Genomic DNA, 19806 nt, shown 5'->3' with positions numbered 1-19806 from the left:
TTGGAATTTTGAATAGTTTTTGTTTAATTTGCAGTATTTGTTTTTATCATTTATACTGTCTCCAACAAGCCCATCCGAGCGTTAAATCAAAAAGATAGATTTACGTTTGTTCAGTAGCGCCTAAAACCATATGCACATTTGTTTCAACGCATTTCTATAAAATGTACATAAACCTAGACCAATTTGTCAGGCTATCTTCTCCTTCAGGGTTTACAGGCGGCGCGCCCAAACCCTGAGGTGACGATAGCCGTTTTGTTTTTTGTTGTTTAGTCATTATCCAAATTAGTCTTTTTCAGTTGACTTTTGTTTTTATAAAATGTAGTATAAACCTAAGCCAATTTGTCAGGCTATCCTCTCCTTCAGGGTTTACAGGCGGCGCGCCCAAACCCTGAGGTGACGAGAGTCTTTTTGTTTTTTGTTGTTTAGTCATTATCCAAAATTAGTATTTTTCAGTTGACTTTTATTTTCATACAATGAAGCATTAATCCTAGGTCAATTTGTCAGGCTATCCTCTCCTTCAGGGTTTACAGGCGGCGCGCCCAAACCCTGAGGTGACGATAGCCTTCTTGTTTTTTGTTGTTTAGTGAATATCCAAAATTAGTATTTTCCAGTTGACTTTTATTTTCATACAATGAAGCATTAATCCTAGGCCAATTTGTCAGGCTATCCTCTCCTTCAGGGTTTACAGGCGGCGCGCCCATACCCTGAGGTGACAATAGCCTTTTTGTTTTTTGTTGTTTAGTCATAATCCAAATTAGTCTTTTTCAGTTGACTTTTGTTTTTATAAAATGTAGCATAAACCTAGGCCAATTTGTCAGGCTATCCTCTCCTTCAGGGTTTACAGGCGGCGCGCCCAAACCCTGAGGTGACGAGAGTCTTTTTGTTTTTTGTTGTTTAGTCAATATCCAAAATTAGTATTTTCCAGTTGACTTTTATTTTCATACAATGAAGCATTAATCCTAGGCCAATTTGCCAGGCTATCCTCTCCTTCTGGGTTTACAGGCGGCGCGCCCATACCCTGAGGTGACGATAGCCTTTTTGTTTTTTGTTGTTTAGTCAATATCTAAATTAGTCTTTTTCAGTTGACTTTTATTTTCATACAATGAAGCATTAATCCTAGGCCAATTTGTCAGGCTATCCTCTCCTTCTGGGCTTACAGGCGGCGCGCCCATACCCTGAGGTGACGATAGCCTTTTTGTTTTTTGTTGTTTAGTCAATATCCAAAATTAGTATTTTCCAGTTGACTTTTATTTTCATACAATGAAGCATTAATCCTAGGCCAATTTGTCAGGCTATCCTCTCCTTCAGGGTTTACAGGCGGCGCGCCCATACCCTTAGGTGACGATAGCCTTTTTGTTTTTTGTTGTTTAGTCAATATCCAAAATTAGTATTTTCCAGTTGACTTTTGTTTTCATACAATGAAGCATTAATCCTAGGCCAATTTGTCAGGCTATCCTCTCCTTCAGGGTTTACAGGCGGCGCGCCCATACCCTGAGGTGACAATAGCCTTTTTGTTTTTTGTTGTTTAGTCAATATCTAAATTAGTCTTTTTCAGTTGACTTTTATTTTCATACAATGAAGCATTAATCCTAGGCCAATTTGTCAGGCTATCCTCTCCTTCAGGGTTTACAGGCGGCGCGCCCAAACCCTGAGGTGACGATAGCCTTTTTGTTTTTTGTTGTTTAGTGAATATCTAAATTAGTCTTTTTCAGTTGACTTTTGTTTTTATAAAATGTAGCAAAAACCTAGGCCAATTTGTCAGGCTATCCTCTTCCTTCTGGGTTTACAGGCGGCGCGCCCATACCCTGAGGTGACGATAGCCTTTTTGTTTTTTGTTGTTTAGTCAATATCCAAAATTAGTATTTTCCAGTTGACTTTTATTTTTATAAAATGTAGCAAAAACCTAGGCCAATTTGTCAGGCTATCCTCTCCTTCTGGGTTTACAGGCGGCGCGCCCATACCCTGAGGTGACGATAGCCTTTTTGTTTTTTGTTGTTTAGTCAATATCCAAAATTAGTATTTTCCAGTTGACTTTTATTTTTATAAAATGTAGCAAAAACCTAGGCCAATTTGTCAGGCTATCCTCTCCTTCTGGGTTTACAGGCGGCGCGCCCATACCCTGAGGTGACGATAGCCTTTTTGTTTTTTGTTGTTTAGTCAATATCCAAAATTAGTATTTTCCAGTTGACTTTTATTTTCATACAATGAGGCATTAATTCTAGGCCAATTTGTCAGGCTATCCTCTCCTTCTGGGTTTACAGGCGGCGCGCCCATACCCTGAGGTGACGATAGCCTTTTTGTTTTTTGTTGTTTAGTCAATATCCAAAATTAGTATTTTCCAGTTGACTTTTATTTTCATACAATGAAGCATTAATTCTAGGCCAATTTGTCAGGCTATCCTCTCCTTCTGGGTTTACAGGCGGCGCGCCCATACCCTGAGGTGACGATAGCCTTTTTGTTTTTTGTTGTTTAGTCATTATCCAAAATTAGTATTTTCCAGTTGACTTTTATTTTCATACAATGAAGCATTAATCCTAGGCCAATTTGTCAGGCTATCCTCTCCTTCTGGGTTTACAGGCGGCGCGCCCATACCCTGAGGTGACGATAGCCTTTTTGTTTTTTGTTGTTTAGTCAATATCCAAAATTAGTATTTTCCAGTTGACTTTTATTTTTATAAAATGTAGCAAAAACCTAGGCCAATTTGTCAGGCTATCCTCTCCTTCTGGGTTTACAGGCGGCGCGCCCATACCCTGAGGTGACGATAGCCTTTTTGTTTTTTGTTGTTTAGTCAATATCCAAAATTAGTATTTTCCAGTTGACTTTTATTTTCATACAATGAAGCATTAATTCTAGGCCAATTTGTCAGGCTATCCTCTCCTTCTGGGTTTACAGGCGGCGCGCCCATACCCTGAGGTGACGATAGCCTTTTTGTTTTTTGTTGTTTAGTCAATATCCAAAATTAGTATTTTCCAGTTGACTTTTATTTTCATACAATGAAGCATTAATTCTAGGCCAATTTGTCAGGCTATCCTCTCCTTCTGGGTTTACAGGCGGCGCGCCCATACCCTGAGGTGACGATAGCCTTTTTCTTTTTTGTTGTTTAGTCATTATCCAAAATTAGTATTTTCCAGTTGACTTTTATTTTCATACAATGAAGCATTAATTCTAGGCCAATTTGTGAGGCTATCCTCTCCTTCAGGGTTTACAGGCGGCGCGCCCAAACCCTGAGGTGACGATAGCCTTTTTGTTTTTTGTTGTTTAGTGAATAACCAAAATTAGTATTTTCCAGTTGACTTTTATTTTCATACAATGAAGCATTAATCCTAGGCCAATTTGTCAGGCTATCCTCTCCTTTAGGGTTTACAGGCGGCGCGCCCATACCCTGAGGTGACAATAGCCTTTTTGTTTTTTGTTGTTTAGTCATAATCCAAATTAGTCTTTTTCAGTTGACTTTTGTTTTTATAAAATGTAGCATAAACCTAGGCCAATTTGTCAGGCTATCCTCTCCTTCAGGGTTTACAGGCGGCGCGACCAAACCCTGAGGTGACGAGAGTCTTTTTGTTTTTTGTTGTTTAGTCAATATCCAAAATTAGTATTTTCCAGTTGACTTTTGTTTTTATAAAATGTAGCATAAACCTAGGCCAATTTGTCAGGCTATCCTCTCCCTCAGGGTTTACAGGCGGTGCGCCCAAACCCTGAGGTGACAATAGCCTTTTTGTTTTAGTTTTTTTTTCCGCTTAGGGCTGTCACCTCGACGTGGTGGTGAAGCTTGAGTGTCTCAACTGCCCCAAGAACATGTTCCCTGGGGCTTTGGTCCCTAGTGAAGGTATTTCCTTTGGTTTTTTTAACGGAAAGAGACCAGACTAAGTACAGCCTTTAATCTAACAGGGAGTTCTGTGTTATCCAACCTTTCAAACATGTACAATATTTGCACCAGGTTTACCTTATCCATTCTTTATATAGGCGGTTGAGGGCAGCAGTGTTACCCTCTTGAAGGCTGCAGCAACAGGCGTTATTGCGGATGTTAGCGAGTGCACAGAAATTCTAAGGCAGATTTGTGAAGTGTTGTTGTTTATGCACAAAAGAGGATACCTGCACAACGACCTAAAAGGGAACAATGTCGTTTTGGACGGTGCCAGCCATAAAGCCTTCGTTATTGACTTTGGCAAAAGCAGATGAATTGCCAAGGCGAAGCTGATGAAGCCGAAAGTCAACATAAAGGATGCAGCGAAGAAGTATACACACGCAGCGCCTGAAATTCACCGAGGAGACAGGCAGTCGACCGCCAGCGACGTATATTCTTTTGGAGTGCTAGCCGTGAAAGTTTTACAAGATGGGAAATTTGTCAACCCTGCCTTGAAGACAGGGGCACCCAACGGTAGTTTTCTCTCAGATCCTTTGAAACGCAATTTTTGGCTATCTGGAGTGCCTTTAAAGCTCTGTAGGTTCATTTCAGGCCACCCTATAATATTTTTATCTCTTTAGTCATTCTAGGGGAACTTGAGTCTTTTCGAAATTCCTAGCGCATTTTTGTTTCTTTCCCGAAAACCTTAGGTCTTATTTCCTTTCCGAAAATCTTAGCTGACCTTTTTTCGGTATCCAAAACGACATTTTTATCTATCCGAAAACACCAGGACTTAAATTTCCCGTATCACGAACGTTCGAGGTGAAAATTCCCTTAAGAAAATTGTAGGGGATTAAGGACCTTCCGAACAGATAATTTACCAAAACGATCCGTTGGGTGCCCCGGTGAAGAGTACTGCCAAAAGGTGTCTCTCATCTAATCCGGGAAAACGCCCGAAACTCGAAGAAATTTTGGAACACATCACAATTTAACACTCTCTTTGAACGGTGTCGGGTCGTTTCGCTGCAAAGTCGTTTCGCTACACCGTTAAGTATGAAATGTGGTTATTTTTCGTTCTTAAAGTGGGTTCGGATGAAAAATATCTTAGCTGTTTATTCGTTTCACAGTGTTTGCATGAGGAGTAAATTGAATTCAAATATTACAGAATATGTCAATTTTAAAACGTAGCGAATCGACTTAACTGCGGTGTAGCGAAATGACCGGTCAAGGAAAATTAATGTGCACTCACGGAAATTTAGACTAGTTTAGATTTAGCATTTCTACACTTGAATCGTTTTCACATGGACCACTTAAAAACTTCATTGAGATTAATAGAAGTTGAATTTGTCAGTGTAAACAATTTGTAAAGAATTTTGACCAATAATTGCGAATTTCGCACAGTAAAAAACGATTGCATAAATGGCGCCGAAATTTAATAACAATACGTTAAAAAACCTTAGCCGCCTTCTTTTGTTTGATTTCTCTCATTAATGCGAAACTACGGTTTTCTGACGTATGGTTATTCAAATTCGGCATAATTTAATAGTCCGGATTCCTTCGCTTGTTGTAGTAAAATAAAATAGAGTTTTAGGGTCCGTTCGATTGACCCTATTCCGGAATAGGAATGCATACAACGATGACAAGAAATCCCCCCCAAAAAAAGGTTTTAGGAGTTACTGGAGTACAAGACCGCTCTTAAATTCTCATGTGTGAGCGATAGTTTGCAGAATTGGCCTCCCAAATTTCTTAAAAAGAGAAATTTAACAGCTCTTCCGCTTATTATTCATCCGGAATAAGGTCAATCGAACGCATTCTTAGCCGCCTTATAATGAAGAGAAAACTAAGAGGCTTTTTCCCAGTTAGCCGATAGTTTCGGCTGTGTCACGTAAATGTATGTGTCCGCATTTGTTTGAATTATAGGACGAGTTACCTACGCCAACGTTTGCCGCGAGATTGAAGAATTGAATACGCAAAACCAATAAAGTGAGGACTTGGCCACTCATTCAGGCAAACTGATATTTGTACGGTTGTTGTACAAGGATTTCAATTTAGCGTGGTTCGGGTTTTGTCATACGATGACAGAATTTAATTAAAAAACACAATGTTGACAGCTACAACACACGTATCATAGTCTTCAGGCGAGAATATCCTTCGGAGGTCGAAACAAAAGACTCGCACCTAAAGGCGATCTTAATCCGCCACAAACATCCGAAGAACGCGTCTTTCAAAGGCGTCGAGGTCCTAAAATCTGGCCTCTGGCTTGTCATGATTCCCTATATATCTATCTATCTAATTTCCAAGATAACCGCCTCGAGATTTGTCGAAGTTTCCGACAAAGAAATAAATATTTTGAAAGAAAATGCAATTCCCCAAAACACTAAACATGCAACTAAGTTCGGGGTAAGATGTGAACGATTTGTTGATAATAATAATAATAATAATAATAATAATAATAATAATAATAATAATAATAATAATAATAATAATAATAATTAAAGTAGTAAAAAAAACTCAAACAAGGAAATTTCCGGTGAAAATGTTGCCGATGTTGATACCTGTAATGAAAACAAATAAAAAATTGCGCAACATTTTCTTTATTTAATGGTTTAAACAACAAACACAATTTGCAACAGACTTTGAAAGCATGGAATTTAACGAGATGAACTAATGTCTCTCGAAGATTTACGTCTCCGTGAGGAGGAAAGACGGCCGTTTGTACTAGAAAACTAGTTTGTTGTCCATCCGAGTGGCTCTCGATGGTCATCTGAAATCATCGCCGCACAATCAAAAAATGTTCTATCTGCGATGACCACTTGTTCAGTGGATACTCGCTCTCCCTCTTTTTGCGTGCGTGTGCACCTGATTCTATCGCCTCAGGGAGAGAACCTGTTGACAAAGGATTTCCCTCCACGAATATTCACCAATATTGACTTCGCCTTTTGGCGAATAATTGTTAAATAATGAACTCGCTTGGAGCAATCAGAATCAGTTTTTCACGATGTCTATTTTATAAAATAAGATGTACACCCCATTGAGCGATCGAGCGAGCAAGTGAATGTTTTCCCCAGCTGCTATAACTCGTTCATTGCTTCGTATTCAAAAAAGCTTACACAACTCTGTCTGGTTTTTGAAATGCCTTACATAGCGCTCATATGTTTGAACGCTGAACACGCAGTTCACCGTGTCAAAGTCGAACTTTTGGAAATATCTGTCCTCAAAAGAAACGTTGTGCCTTTGTTTCGGTCAAAGGAAGGATTTAGCAAACAATACCTCTACTAACTGTTTCTATGCAGAATAATTTATTCATTAAGTTGATTTTTTCGTCCTTGTATTTTTATTCCGCAATGACGGCTGATGGTAATTACGTGATGCGTTGACTAATGAATGAGTTATGATTTTGATTAAATTTCGACTAAATTAACATGAGGGGAGCAATGTGGCCCTGGTTCGATTCCCGGACTCGGCGTCATATGTGGGTTCAGTTTGTTGCTGGTTCTCGTCCTTGCTCCGAGGGTTTTTCTTCAGGTTCTCCGGGTTTCCTCCCTCCACAAAAGCCAACATTTTCAAATTCCAATTCCACCTGGAAGGCACGGACACCTTTGAACGAGTTCCTAGAGCTCTTTGGTGCTCAGTAGGTAAATAAATTACATTTTTACAACATAAAATTTGCAGCCCATCGAGCGCCGACCGAGCGACCAAATGAATTTTTTCCCCCGATTGATATAACTCGTTCATTGCTTCGCATTCACGAATTAAAAACGATGCTTTCTACTGAGCATACCCCTTTGCTACAAAAACGGTGTTCAGCTCAGTCCATAATGATATGTGCGCAAAAGTGAGACCTGTCTTTTTTTTTAACCTTTTAATGTCTTCTTGAACCTAACAGGGCCGCTTTGACCGCTAAAGGATCAACCTGTGAGTGTGAATATATGACTTTGTAACCAAGAAGATATGACTCAAGTAGCAGCAGAACTGAAAACCTGCCAGGAGATTAATGTTTTCTTCCAACACGTCAAGATGACCCACCGAGATCAAATGCGTGTACTGTATTGCAAGTACATATGGCTCATTATTAGTCCAGTTTTGCAAGAAGAGTACTAAGAACCGTATTTTGGGTGAACGTGTAAGTGTAGCTGAAGTAACAAATATAAAAATCAAATAGAGTTTGGATTTCTATTACGGCGTACGGTTGAGTATGTACATCCAATAAAAGTTACTAAATTATAGAAGTAGTAGCCGACGCTTACTGACACATAGGTTGTACAATTTTCGCTGAGAAGATGGAAATTCGACTTTTCTTTTTTTATAGTATTAGACTTTATATTCGATTAGATTAAAGATCCAGTTTTATTTCATTTTTTATGACAGGCAAGGTTGCAATATATTGCAATTTAGTTTTACTACAAGGTGAATGTTTCTTTTTTAGCGAGTTTGTAACGCTACATTAAAGTCAGGATCACTACGTGTATTGGCTAGATCTAGAGCCAGCGTTTTTAACAATCTTCCTCTTTCTCTTAGGACCTGTACCAATTTTAGTGTATTCTCTTGCAAGACAAAGAAACTGTTAGAAATCAATGCCCAAAATTGATTTGATTCTTAATTCTTATTTTAAGTATGACTTGTATATATGCACTTGATAATTAGTTCAGTCTGTACTTTAGTCGTGGAGTTAATTATTTATTTATTTATTAAAATTGTTAAGCTCAATATATTGTAGTTAATGCTCTAATTCGCGTTTTACAATAACTGTCCAAATTTCCGCGCGCTGATTGGCTCGTAGCTATTGTCTATAAGAGTACAGACAATAAAAATGACGTCAGATGTAACGCGCGCGCTTTCTCAACGAAAAAAATTGCCAATTCCGCTCGTACTTTTTCCATGTTATTGTAAAAAACAAATCGACGGCAGTTTTCTATGGTCTATACTCTTATAGACCATAAAATGACGCCATAAAATGTCCAAAACTTGGCAGTGAAACCACTTGCCTGCGGCTCGTGGTTCCACTTGAGTTTTGAACGTCATTTTATGGTCTATAAGAGTATATACCATAGAAAACTGCCGTCGATTTGTTAATTTCTTAATAGGTCTTAAACAGTACTGTAATCTCTGGTTGATAATACACCCGGACCAAAAACAGTGCAGTCTGGCCCTGAACGCAACCCCAGAAAAGTCCTTTTGACAAAAAAAGGCTGATACAATTTTTTGACACAAAAATGACAGCCCTGGCTTTTGTTTGTTGTATCCCACTCACCCCCCCCCCCCCCTTCCCCCCACCAAAAAAAAAATCTTTACTAAAAACGTGTCATGAAAAAAGTCATCACTACAAAGGTTCCAGCCCAAAATGCTCAAATGTCAAACTCAAAAAAGGTGTTTGCTCTTTCCCATTACTAATATACCTGAGTACCCCCTCCCCCACCCCCTGGAAATGGAGAGGCGAAAAACCTCGGACAGCGAAATGTAAGAAAAGATCTCCAGTACTCAAACAAAATCACGCTGGAAGGTAAACATGGCATTCAGTGTGGTTGGCTGTCGTGAAAAAATTGTAAATCGAGATAAAATTCAAGACATGTGTAACCCATCGCATTATCTGTGTATTATATCTGTGACTAAGAAATATTGTTGCCCAGAAAAAGAACATTACAGTGGAACTTCTCCTTACGGACACCTCTTTAATACGGACACCTCTCTATTACGAACAGTTCACTTGGTCCCTGAGAGACCGAAATCCATATAAAGCCTACCTCTCTAAAACGGACACCTCTACAATGCGGACACTTATCTCTGTCCCCTTGGTGTCCGTAATAAAGAGGTTCGACTGTACTTTCGTCTAAATATGCATCTCAGACCTAAAACTAAGTGTTATTAACTACAAAAAGGTTATCATTAGCGACCAAATTAATCTTCATAAGTTTACCAACATTTCGTGGTCGTGGTTGTTTTTGCTTACAAACTACTCTCAAACTCTGTTTGGTAAATATGTGTTATCCACAGACTAAATTCAACACAACAATCGGATGAAAACGGGTGTCTGAAGCGGTGTACATAAAGCGTTATAACATAGCGCGCGTGCATGGTACATTTCTCAAAGTACGCACGGCCGTGCGTCCATTCGATTACGTGTTCAAAATTTTTACTAAGTTTCCACAGAAACAGAAGAAAATAGTGAAGAACTACCCAACTGTTAAATACAACAACAACAGACGTGAAAGTTAACAATAATCAATGATAGTAAAAAGAATGGTAAAACAACTATAACTATTTCAAAGTTACAAAAATTGGAAAAGGCATCTATTTATATATGAGCGTTTAAAGCATTGTGTTCTGATTCGTGGTAGGATGTAGTCATGTCCGCGGTTGCGTTACCTCCGTTTCATCTGCATCGGTAGCAAGTCGTGTAGGCAGTGGTCACTGCCGGTGCTGATTTGGTTCCATAGTTTCATGTCCGCCTTTCTGATTACGTCTGTATAGGGAGTGTAGTCCGCGTTGTAGCCTGATTTAAACGCTCGTTTGCAGAATTTATCAATATGGCTGATGTACTTGGACAAAAGCACAGCCCAACACCTCGATACCGTAAAGGAAAATAGACATGATCAGATTCTCAAAGGCAGTTAGTATATGTCATAGGACTACATGCTGTCCAATTTGGAAATAACTGGATGAGAAAAATTCCGAGGACTGCCAAATTGGACGAGGCCGTATGCCGAATCTAATTTGGCAGTCCGAGGAATTTTTTGAATCCAATTATTTCCAAATTGGACAAGCATGTAGTCGTATTACCTATTAATTATATTGTGTATTATTTAAGGGTAAAAAATAATGCTGATTTTGTCAGGAATATATTATTTCAAAATATCTTCGGTATCCAAATTAATAGTGAATTTGGATCGGTATCCAAATTAATAGGGAATTTGGATCGGTATCCAAATTAACAAATAATACAATGGTTGCTTGAATGGGATTTCTGACTAGCAATATAATTAGCTTGGCAATAGAGTACACGTAATGTTTGCAGACACGTGGGATGTACAATCTAGAGCTATCTTTCTTCAACATAGAGTCAAAGTGTGCGGCCCAATTGCAAGGATCTGTGCTGAAGGTTATGCCTAAAAGTTTGAGCTGAGGCTTCCTTTCTATGTCTGAATCTGTTCAGGGGGGACTGTTCTTCCTTTTACAACCATCTCCCAGGTCTTCTTCAGGTCAAGTTTCATCTCATTTTCAACAGACCATTTTTGTAAACTCTCCACTTCTAAGGCATCAGCATTGATTAACAGGCTTATGCTGCTGTCCACTGGGGAAATGTCGTTGATCATAATGGAAAAAAGGAGGGGTCCAAGCACAATCCGTTTGGGAAATCCCTTGTTAATATCGAGAAATTCTGATCCAATTGATGACATACGGATCTATATCAAGTAACGTCAGCTTGCTGCAAACAATAAGGTGTGAGACGGAGTCCGGCGAATGCTTTGCTAAAAGCGAAAAGTAGCGTAAAAATGTTTTCTGGTCTGGTCTTCTGGTCTAAAAATGTTTGTCCTGGTCTGAAAAGCCAAGCAAACACGACAAGGACCACCAAGGACGAGGGGCTCAGTCTTAAAAGTTCGGCCAATTTTCATGATGGCGTCATTTTACTACAACTACCAGAATTCATTTCGTTTTCCTTTTCAAATTCAATTTTGTAATCCCAGTGGACAGCAAAGAACAATACCTTTAATTAGCACGAGAAAACAAAAAACAGAAGGATTCTGGTGGTTGTAGTAAAATGACGCCATAGCCGTGAAAATGTCCTATTGTGCATAGCCCCCTTATTTTTAAGACGCAAGATCATTAATGGTCGTTTCTATATACTTCACACCAATCCTCCTTGACTACATTGATTATTTTCGAATTGATAGATGTCCGTTTTTGTAATGTGTTTAAATTCATTTTGGGTGTGGTCACGTGACTGATGGCGTTATCACGCTAAATTTGATATGAGTGATATTTATGGAAGGTGTTATTCCCAAGTTTGTGTGGCATCTTCCTTGGCTTCAAATTGACAAGTTATTTAGTATTTGCGATTTTTCAGGGGCAAAGAATTCTGGAAACTATTAAGGTTCTTATTATAATTATATATTACTTTTATAATAATTATTATTAGGCCTAAAGTGTGTCTTTGCCGCGGTTTGGGTTATATCCCTAATAAATCAGTTAAAAGTGTGAAATCATAAGCAATTTACCAAGTTTACAATGACTTTGTTAAAGCAAGCATTTGCTTTGAAACACTTAAACATTTATCCAATTTTTACAAGATGTTTGTTTAGTTGAGTCAGTGATTCTGATTGGTGAGAATTTATAACAGGAATGAAACTTTGTTGATGGTCACTCTGCGCTCCTGAATGAAAATGAACATCGTTTTCACTTAGACAAAGCGCTCTGTGCGCGAACTCGTGAATGAACAGCCGAATGTAGGATTGTGTCTAAAGTAATTTGTTTAACGCGCAAAACAATTAAATCACACACGCACTCTGATTTCTTTTGATAAGCGAAGAAATGCAAAGGTGGAAATGTACGTTCTTTTCGTGGTTTTACGAGGTTGCCAATCGACAAAGAGACGTCCAGTTTCCTTCCAAGAAGCTCCGTAAATTTTGTTCCTCGCATCGTGTTGTTGCTGATTGAAACTAATATGATACAGTTCTCCCTGGCAAGCTCATCGTCTTGCTCTTTTAGAAGGGCAGCCTGTCATGATATACGCCGTCACCATTTTTGAAGTCTCTTTAATGCTTTAAGTGTCTTTAAATGTCTCCAATGTACTTCTTTTAAACCCGAGTCCTTGATTAAGATTCACTCCAATCACATCTTCATGATCAGGTTATCACTAAATGGTTCGGCCAGTATCTGTGAGAGCTGTTATACTAAGACAGATCTGAGATGACTTGTTTCTTCCCAGGAACATAACGAACACCCAGGCCATAATCGGTAAGTTTTAGCAGCATCCTTTGTAGCTTGGGAGGAGCAACATTCAATGGTTTCTTAAATATGGACTCTAATGGTTTATGATCTGTTTCAACAATGATGTACACCAGTATGTGTGGAATTCTCTGCTCCCCAAACAGTAGCTAACAGCAATCTCTCAATGATGGCATATTTCTCTCACTAACAGTTAGCGTCTTAGAGTTAAAGTGCTACTACGATCAAAACTTCATGTCACGTATGAAACAAAAATACGTTCTTTACAGCTAATCCGATGTGGCTGTTTCTGTCTTGGTCACTGAAATGAAGTTTGGGCCCCGTAAATTGAAAATATTGAGCCTTGAAAACTGGTGTTTTCGGGTCCGCCATTATGAATTTATGTTCCAGTGAGCCCGCGGTATGAAAGTGATTGGAGTTGCGGTATTTTTATTCAAACCTATTGTGTTTTTGTCGTGACGTAATACTCTCAAGTCGCTGATCGAGCGAGTACTGTAGTCCTCCTTCTGGCGACGAATTTCAGAGCTGTTTTGACCACAGAAAGCTCTCCTGGATCGTCTTCGCATGATATAGGCAAAGGAAATTAAGAAGTCCTGACTCTGTAGAGCTAGTTCCGTCTGAAGAAGAGGCAGCCTAATAATTTCAGTAGCTAGCTCTTTTGCTACAAGAGGAGGAAGAGCAGACATTGCTGAGTCGTTCATCTCTCAAGTAAGATATTAGAGATAGAGATTGATATTTAGATGTGTTATTTGCTGTATTAACAAAACAGGCAAGCTTTAAAAGTGTAGTGCCTGAGAATCCTCAACAATTTCTCTTGACTACTAGCCAGTTCATTCCCCGGAGGGAGGCTACCGGAGACTCAGTTGAATTGAAATCGAAGTCAAGTTTAGGTTTTTAGCTTTGCTTTCGAAAGTTTGCCTTGGTGTTAAATTAGAGTGCACAGTTAAGTTTCGGTTCCGAGTAAGCTTACTGCTTTTGCACTTTTTTACCATGGAAAAAGAATATATATTGTAGTGAAAAGCTCTGTACAATGGCTTGAATTTAAGCTGATCGTTCCCTTGTAATTAATGCTAAGTTTCCTCTTGGTTCAATATTTTCTCAGGTGCAAATGTTCAAATTGCTCCCTTGAGCGACTTACCAAGCCTGGAGAGTGCTGGTGCTGCATGGACATCATTGTATCCAGATTTGAATAAGTACAGTAATCAATAAACAAATAAATTTGCAAGGCAACAACAATTTGCAATGATTTGTTTTCTTCCCTTGCACCATCATGAACAATGTAATAGTATTAACAGTCTTTTCTGTGTACATATATTTTTTTTAAGGTGGCTCACATCAGGTTAAACACCACTGCACTGGATGCTTTAACGCACTGAAGAAATGACTAGCTTTATAAATGAAAATTTATTAAGGCATGCTTTCTGGTAACAAGCATCCACCTAGGCAAATGAGGGGAGGAAAAGTAGGAAATTTGCAAGATAATTATATACATTGAAAACAATATTCTTGGGAGTTAAAGGTTGTGATTCAGGTATTAATTGATGAAATTTTTTTGCTTGTTCTAATGAAGGGTCAAATTAACCTAACAACAAACATCCTTTGTCCTACATGTCTAAGGGCAAACCCCCAAGCAAGTGTTGATGAGTTTGATACACTGTTGCTGTGGTAACAGTTCTTGTGACTTTCACTTTTGGTGCAGTGAGAGTTGGGCAAATGCATGCTACCAAAATGAAGTAAAGTTGAGACTGTTGTGAGCCACCTTTGATTTTTGTCTCAAGGTTGTTCTTCTTGATCAGTGTTTATTCTTAGAAAATGTAGATTCAATTTCATTTGTACAACACCAAATTTATTGGTGAAACAAGATTCTGGCACTCTTTTTCAAATGAACATAAAAATAAAATTATCAATGTACTGCAGACAATGAACCATAAACCCTATTCCAAAATGGCTACCATATAAATATTGTTTATATTCAAATTAGTATTTATTTAAAACCACACCAAAAGAGAAAACATTTGAGTTCTGGTTGCTATACATGGCTCATGAATGTCTGTGCTTCAGCTCCCTATTAGCAGGGAGCAGGGGGTGGGGAGGGGGGGGGGGAGGTGGAGTGCCATGAAAGAATAAGCAGTGAAAACAGAGGGTCACATAAATTTATGCTCTTGCAATCATAATTTATAGTATGACAGGGAGAGCGAGTTATATACAAAAGACAAAATAAAATTTGTTAATTTAAGTCATTATTTAACAAAAACAAGACAAGTATTTAACAATTATTCCACGAGCGCGCGTTGGATATGAGATGATAGATAGCCAACGAGGCGCGTAGCGCCAAGTTGGCTATAATCATCTCATATCCAACTAGCGCAAGTGGAATAATTGTTTTATTAAAAACAATCAAGAAATATTGCTAGATCTTACTGATTTCGCTGTGCAAGAACAACTAGAAGACAATTTAATGGTCGCCATTTCTCGGCCATGGTATAATGGCTCATATACCATGGCCGCTAAGCCAATCAAATCGCTCGAATTGCATTATACAATGATTCAGTTTTTAATAATAAGTATTACAATATTAATGTAAAGGAAATGTGTAGCATAATGGAGTTATATGATGCCAATGGGCTCTATAGATGATTTGAATTATGTTGGGGCAAAATGGTTCCAATAAGTAACTTACAGTTTGCCTCCATTCTTGTTTTCTTTTTTCTGGTATTTGAGCTACATTGTATTACCTGTTCAGGGGGAAGGTCATGAAATTTCATTTGCATCGCTATGGAGGGTCACATCATTTTCATTGCTCAATTTAAAATCTCCACCTCACTCCCCCCCCCCCCCCCCTCCAATAATTTCTGACCATTCCCTAAAACAGAAGCGTATGTAATGAAAAGAGTTACAAAGAGGAGGCATGATGAATGAAGAGAAAACAGTTCTTTTATTGATTCTATTTGTCAATTGGTGGTTGAATCCAAAAGATCAAGAAAAGCCCTTGAGAAAGGTCAGTGCTCTTCAACTGCTAGTTTAAGGAGGAGCACTGGCCTTTTCTTGGCTGTCCACATTTTTCACGTGTTGTGCTCTGCAAGGCTTGTTTTGGCCTGTATTTAATAGTGAGAGCTGGGTTTTGACGTTGTTGCAACTCAGCGTCTGAAAAATAAATCAAAATTTAAAATACATTACCAATTGAATCTAATTGATCAGAAACAACTGAATGTGAGGTTTTCTTAAAACCTTTCTTAAACCAAAAATTCAAACTATTTCTTCAAGAAAACCACTTAAAAGAAAGAAGGAACCCTTTTGTAAACGCCAAAGACCACCTTATCCAAAGCTGAGTGAAAATGGATAATTAAAGTGGTTTTCTTCGCGTTTGTTTGCACAGTTTTTGCCACAAGCTTTTGCACAAGCAAAGTAAACACAAGCTTACTCTTATCGCACTGAGATGTTTTGGAAATGCTTCGGAGGGAAAAGCTAGTTCCGGGAGCTAGTTGCACTTACATTATTTACTCGTTCAATCAAAGTTTAGTACTTTAGAAACGCAATATAAAATGTGTATAAAAATTTGTGACTGCTATTTGTATGGGTGCTGAACAAGGTATCGAGGAATCACCAAAGATAAAAAACAATATTGACACATTTCGCCCACTTTACATAAGCTTACCTTTTGCCGCTCCTTCCCCTTCGGAGATTTTTTCAGGTTCACGATCTCCTGATCGCTTACCCTTTTCAAAAGATCAGGTTTAATTTGTGTTCACTGACTTGGGTGGAATGCCCAAGTGTCCCTCGAACTAAACCGAGAAAATAGCAAAACGTGCAAGACAACAAACTGGACCCACACATCTCTCGTTCTGTCGGCCGGACTCGCATGCAGCGCAATTCCTGCCGCTCGATTAGAGCAGTTGTTATACCACTGAACAACACAGCGACTTCCCACCATTGGAAGAACGAAACATTTTTCGAAAACGTGTTCGAAACCGTATGAGAAGTTAGCCTCGTAGGGCTCGCCTGGGCTTCGAGTTGAGAGTCTGACGTCACTTGTTTTTCCCGGGTGATCCGGCCTCTGTTGTCATTGGACACCATCTGCCTTTGGTAACCAGGCCGCAGGAACATGGCGGTTCAATGGCGGATGAAAATTCGTGGAGTTTGAGCGCAAAAAAATCACACTTTCCCTCATCTTATGAGGATATAACTTGGAGATCATGTACTTTAGGACATAAACTACCAATCAACCGCAGATAAAAGGTATTCCAAAATTTGATCATAGTAGCACTTTAAATGCAACTGGTTTACCATCTTGCATAATCACTGCACAAAGGCCAGTACTACTTTCATCCACAGTTTAGCACTGTTCTCTCACTGTTTTAAAAACAGGCCAATACAGGTGCAGTAGTTATCACAGCTTTCAGTCTGTCAAAGGCCTCCTGCTGTCGTTTCTCCCAAACGAATGCTACATCTTTCTAAGTAAGTTGTGAGTTAGGTCCTTGAATATCAGCTTTGTTTCGATGAGCTTATCTAAGTAATTGATTTTTCCTATAATCCGGAGAGAACACCTTCCCTATCTGTGGGTGCGGGCAAACCTTCTGATGAGCGAATGTGTCGAACATAGCCTACTTCTCTGCTCTTGTCAAGCACTGCTCGCGACTTCTGATTCATGTTTCTTTGATCTTCACCATGTTTGATGAACTGTCGTTTAGTGATGGGATATTTTTGCAAGGGACAATGGGACTCCCAAACATGCACATACTACCCCAGCAGCGCAGACTCTGCTGGCTCGGGAATGTCCGCCGCATGTCAGACGGGCGAATCCCAAAAGACCTGCTGTATGGGCAGCTTTCTGCGGGCTCTCGAGCTCTAGGACACCCAAAGCTGCGCTTTCCTGATGTTTGCAAAGGCACCTCAAGTCGCTGGACATCGATGTCAAAACATGGGAGGACTTGGCGGCTGACAGACGCATATGGAGGCATGAGCTCCACACTGGCTTGGCCAGGTCTGAAGGCAAGCAGCGGCAGACTGCAGAGGAGAAACGCGCTCCTCGGAAGAATCTCCAGTCTCCATCTTCATCTAACGGCCCCTTCACCTGCACCACCTGTGGCAGAGTCTGCCAGTCCCACATCGGTCTGCACAGCCACAGCAGGCAATGCTCTAACCCGGGCGCAGATCCATGATCTCCCGAGATCCACGGATGCCTATGATGATGTTTGCAAGGGTGACCGTCTCGTAATTCCAGCTGCTCTGCGCAAGTCACTGACTGCTAAACTGCACCAAGCACACATGGGTGTACAGTTAGCCTTTAGACCTGCTAGAACATCCGTATGGTACCCAGGAATGAAGGTTCAACTGAAACAGTTCATTGCCTCATGTGAAGTCTGCAACGCATTTCAGACAAAAAACCGAAAGGAAACTCTACTGAGTCATGAGATTCCAAACCGACCTTGGTCCAAAGTTGCCTCTGACATTTTCGAATGGAACAAAGAACACTATCTAGTGTTAGTTGACTATTACAGTGATTGGATCGAATTTGACCTGATGAAGAACCAAACCGTCGCTGAAATGATTGATCTGATGCAAAAACAGTTTGCTAGATGGGGAATACCCGATGAAATTGTAACAGACTCTGGTACGAATTACGACTCAGCTGAGTTCTCACAATTCTGTCAACGGAAGAAAATCAAGCACACCAAATCTTCCCCATACCACCACCAAAGTAATGGCAAAGCAGAGTCGGTGGTGAAGATTGCAAAATCACTGTTGCGAAAATCTCAAGCCTCTTCTCTGAACCATATGAAGCATTACTTGATCAGCGCAACACATCCACAGCTGGAATGACCACATCTCCAAGCCAAAGATTCCTCAACCGACGATCAAGAACTGAAATTCCTTTAAAAGGAACACTATTAGCACCAGCACATTGCGGCGAATGTGTTGGAAGAGAAGGCCAACAAAACCAAGAAATATGAGATCTACTATGACAGGAACGCCAAAGATTTGGATGAATTGAAACCTCGAGAAGCCGTACGAGTCAAGCCTGAGGGACTAGTCAAAGGACAAAAGTGGAAGAAAGGCAATGTCATAAAGAGTCATGGATATCGGTCATACGCTGTTGAAATTGATGGCAAAGTGTTGAGATGAAGAAACCGTGTACATCTGAGGCAAGAAAAGCAGATTACACCAACTATTACAGAAGTCTAAAGCAAAAACCCAAGTTTCTGCTCAACAAAACACAAAAGTCGAGCCTTCAAGGGCAGATGACCCCGAAGATTATGGAACCCGCGAAGTGCACCACAAAGATGGAACTGATCACTGCTAAACTAACACGTTCGGGATGCTTAGTTAAAACTTCCAAGAGATACTCTAACTGAACGTAACATTCAATTTCTGAATTTTACTGGGGGAAAGGTGTTGGATAATGGGATTGTTTGTATCATGTGACTACTCGTAGCGGGAGTCGATTAAAGGTTAAGTTACGGTTATTCGTTCAATGTTCCATCTTATAACAAATACATAAATATATTTACAACTTTCGCCTTTACAAAGCCTGGAACATACTTTGTATCACAAAGGCTTTGGCTACACTTTTTGGTCCTTCACTTTATAAAGGCTTAAGCTTCTTGTGGGAATTGTCCATGGTACATATGCAAATTCCACTTCTTCATTCTACCTCAGGTTATTCAAATACTTTTCCTTGAGTTGCTTTCGCTGATCCTGAATGTCCTTCGTAACATCATCCGACATATAAAGATTGGATTCTTTAAAGGGTTTGTCCTTTAGACTCTTTGCCGCGTTTGCTAAAATAAACTGTCTGTCTTTATAATTATATCGAAGTAAACAAACATGAATGGGTCATCGCTTTAAAGTTCCACTCGTACAAGTAGTAGGAGAACGATGAGCTCTCATTATTTCTATTGACTCAGCATCTTCTAACTTCATGTGCTCGCACAAAATCCCTTGGATAAATTCAGTCATAGCCATACCACTTTCAATGCCCTCTGAAACATTCCAAAACACTACGTTGTTTCGACTTGACC

General features: G+C 39.6%; 2 protein-coding genes across 4 annotated transcripts in view; both read left to right on the top strand.

Moving 5' to 3' along the window:
* Positions 1-5860, top strand: part of LOC146456825 (uncharacterized) — a 136955-nt gene extending 131095 nt beyond the window's left edge. The window contains exon 5 of the mRNA XM_085092910.1: positions 3964-5860. Coding sequence (XP_084949036.1) covers positions 3964-4179 — 216 coding nt within the window. The 3' untranslated portion in view covers positions 4180-5860. The remainder of the gene's footprint in view (positions 1-3963) is intronic.
* The window catches only part of LOC146456824 (uncharacterized), a 71098-nt gene extending 62547 nt beyond the window's left edge, over positions 1-8551 (top strand). For all 3 annotated transcript variants that reach the window (XM_085092847.1, XM_085092848.1, XM_085092849.1), the window contains one exon: positions 7731-8551. In XM_085092847.1, the coding sequence (XP_084948973.1) occupies positions 7731-7748 (18 nt within the window). In that variant the 3' untranslated portion in view covers positions 7749-8551. The remainder of the gene's footprint in view (positions 1-7730) is intronic.
* Positions 8552-19806: the final 11255 nt, after the last annotated feature.

The sequence above is a fragment of the Pavona decussata genome, unplaced genomic scaffold (assembly GCF_977016875.1).
Source record: "Pavona decussata unplaced genomic scaffold, jaPavDecu1.1 SCAFFOLD_254, whole genome shotgun sequence".
NCBI lineage: Eukaryota > Metazoa > Cnidaria > Anthozoa > Scleractinia > Agariciidae > Pavona > Pavona decussata.
Note: the sequence above shows the minus strand (reverse complement) of the source record. Positions and strands in the feature narration are given on the sequence as shown.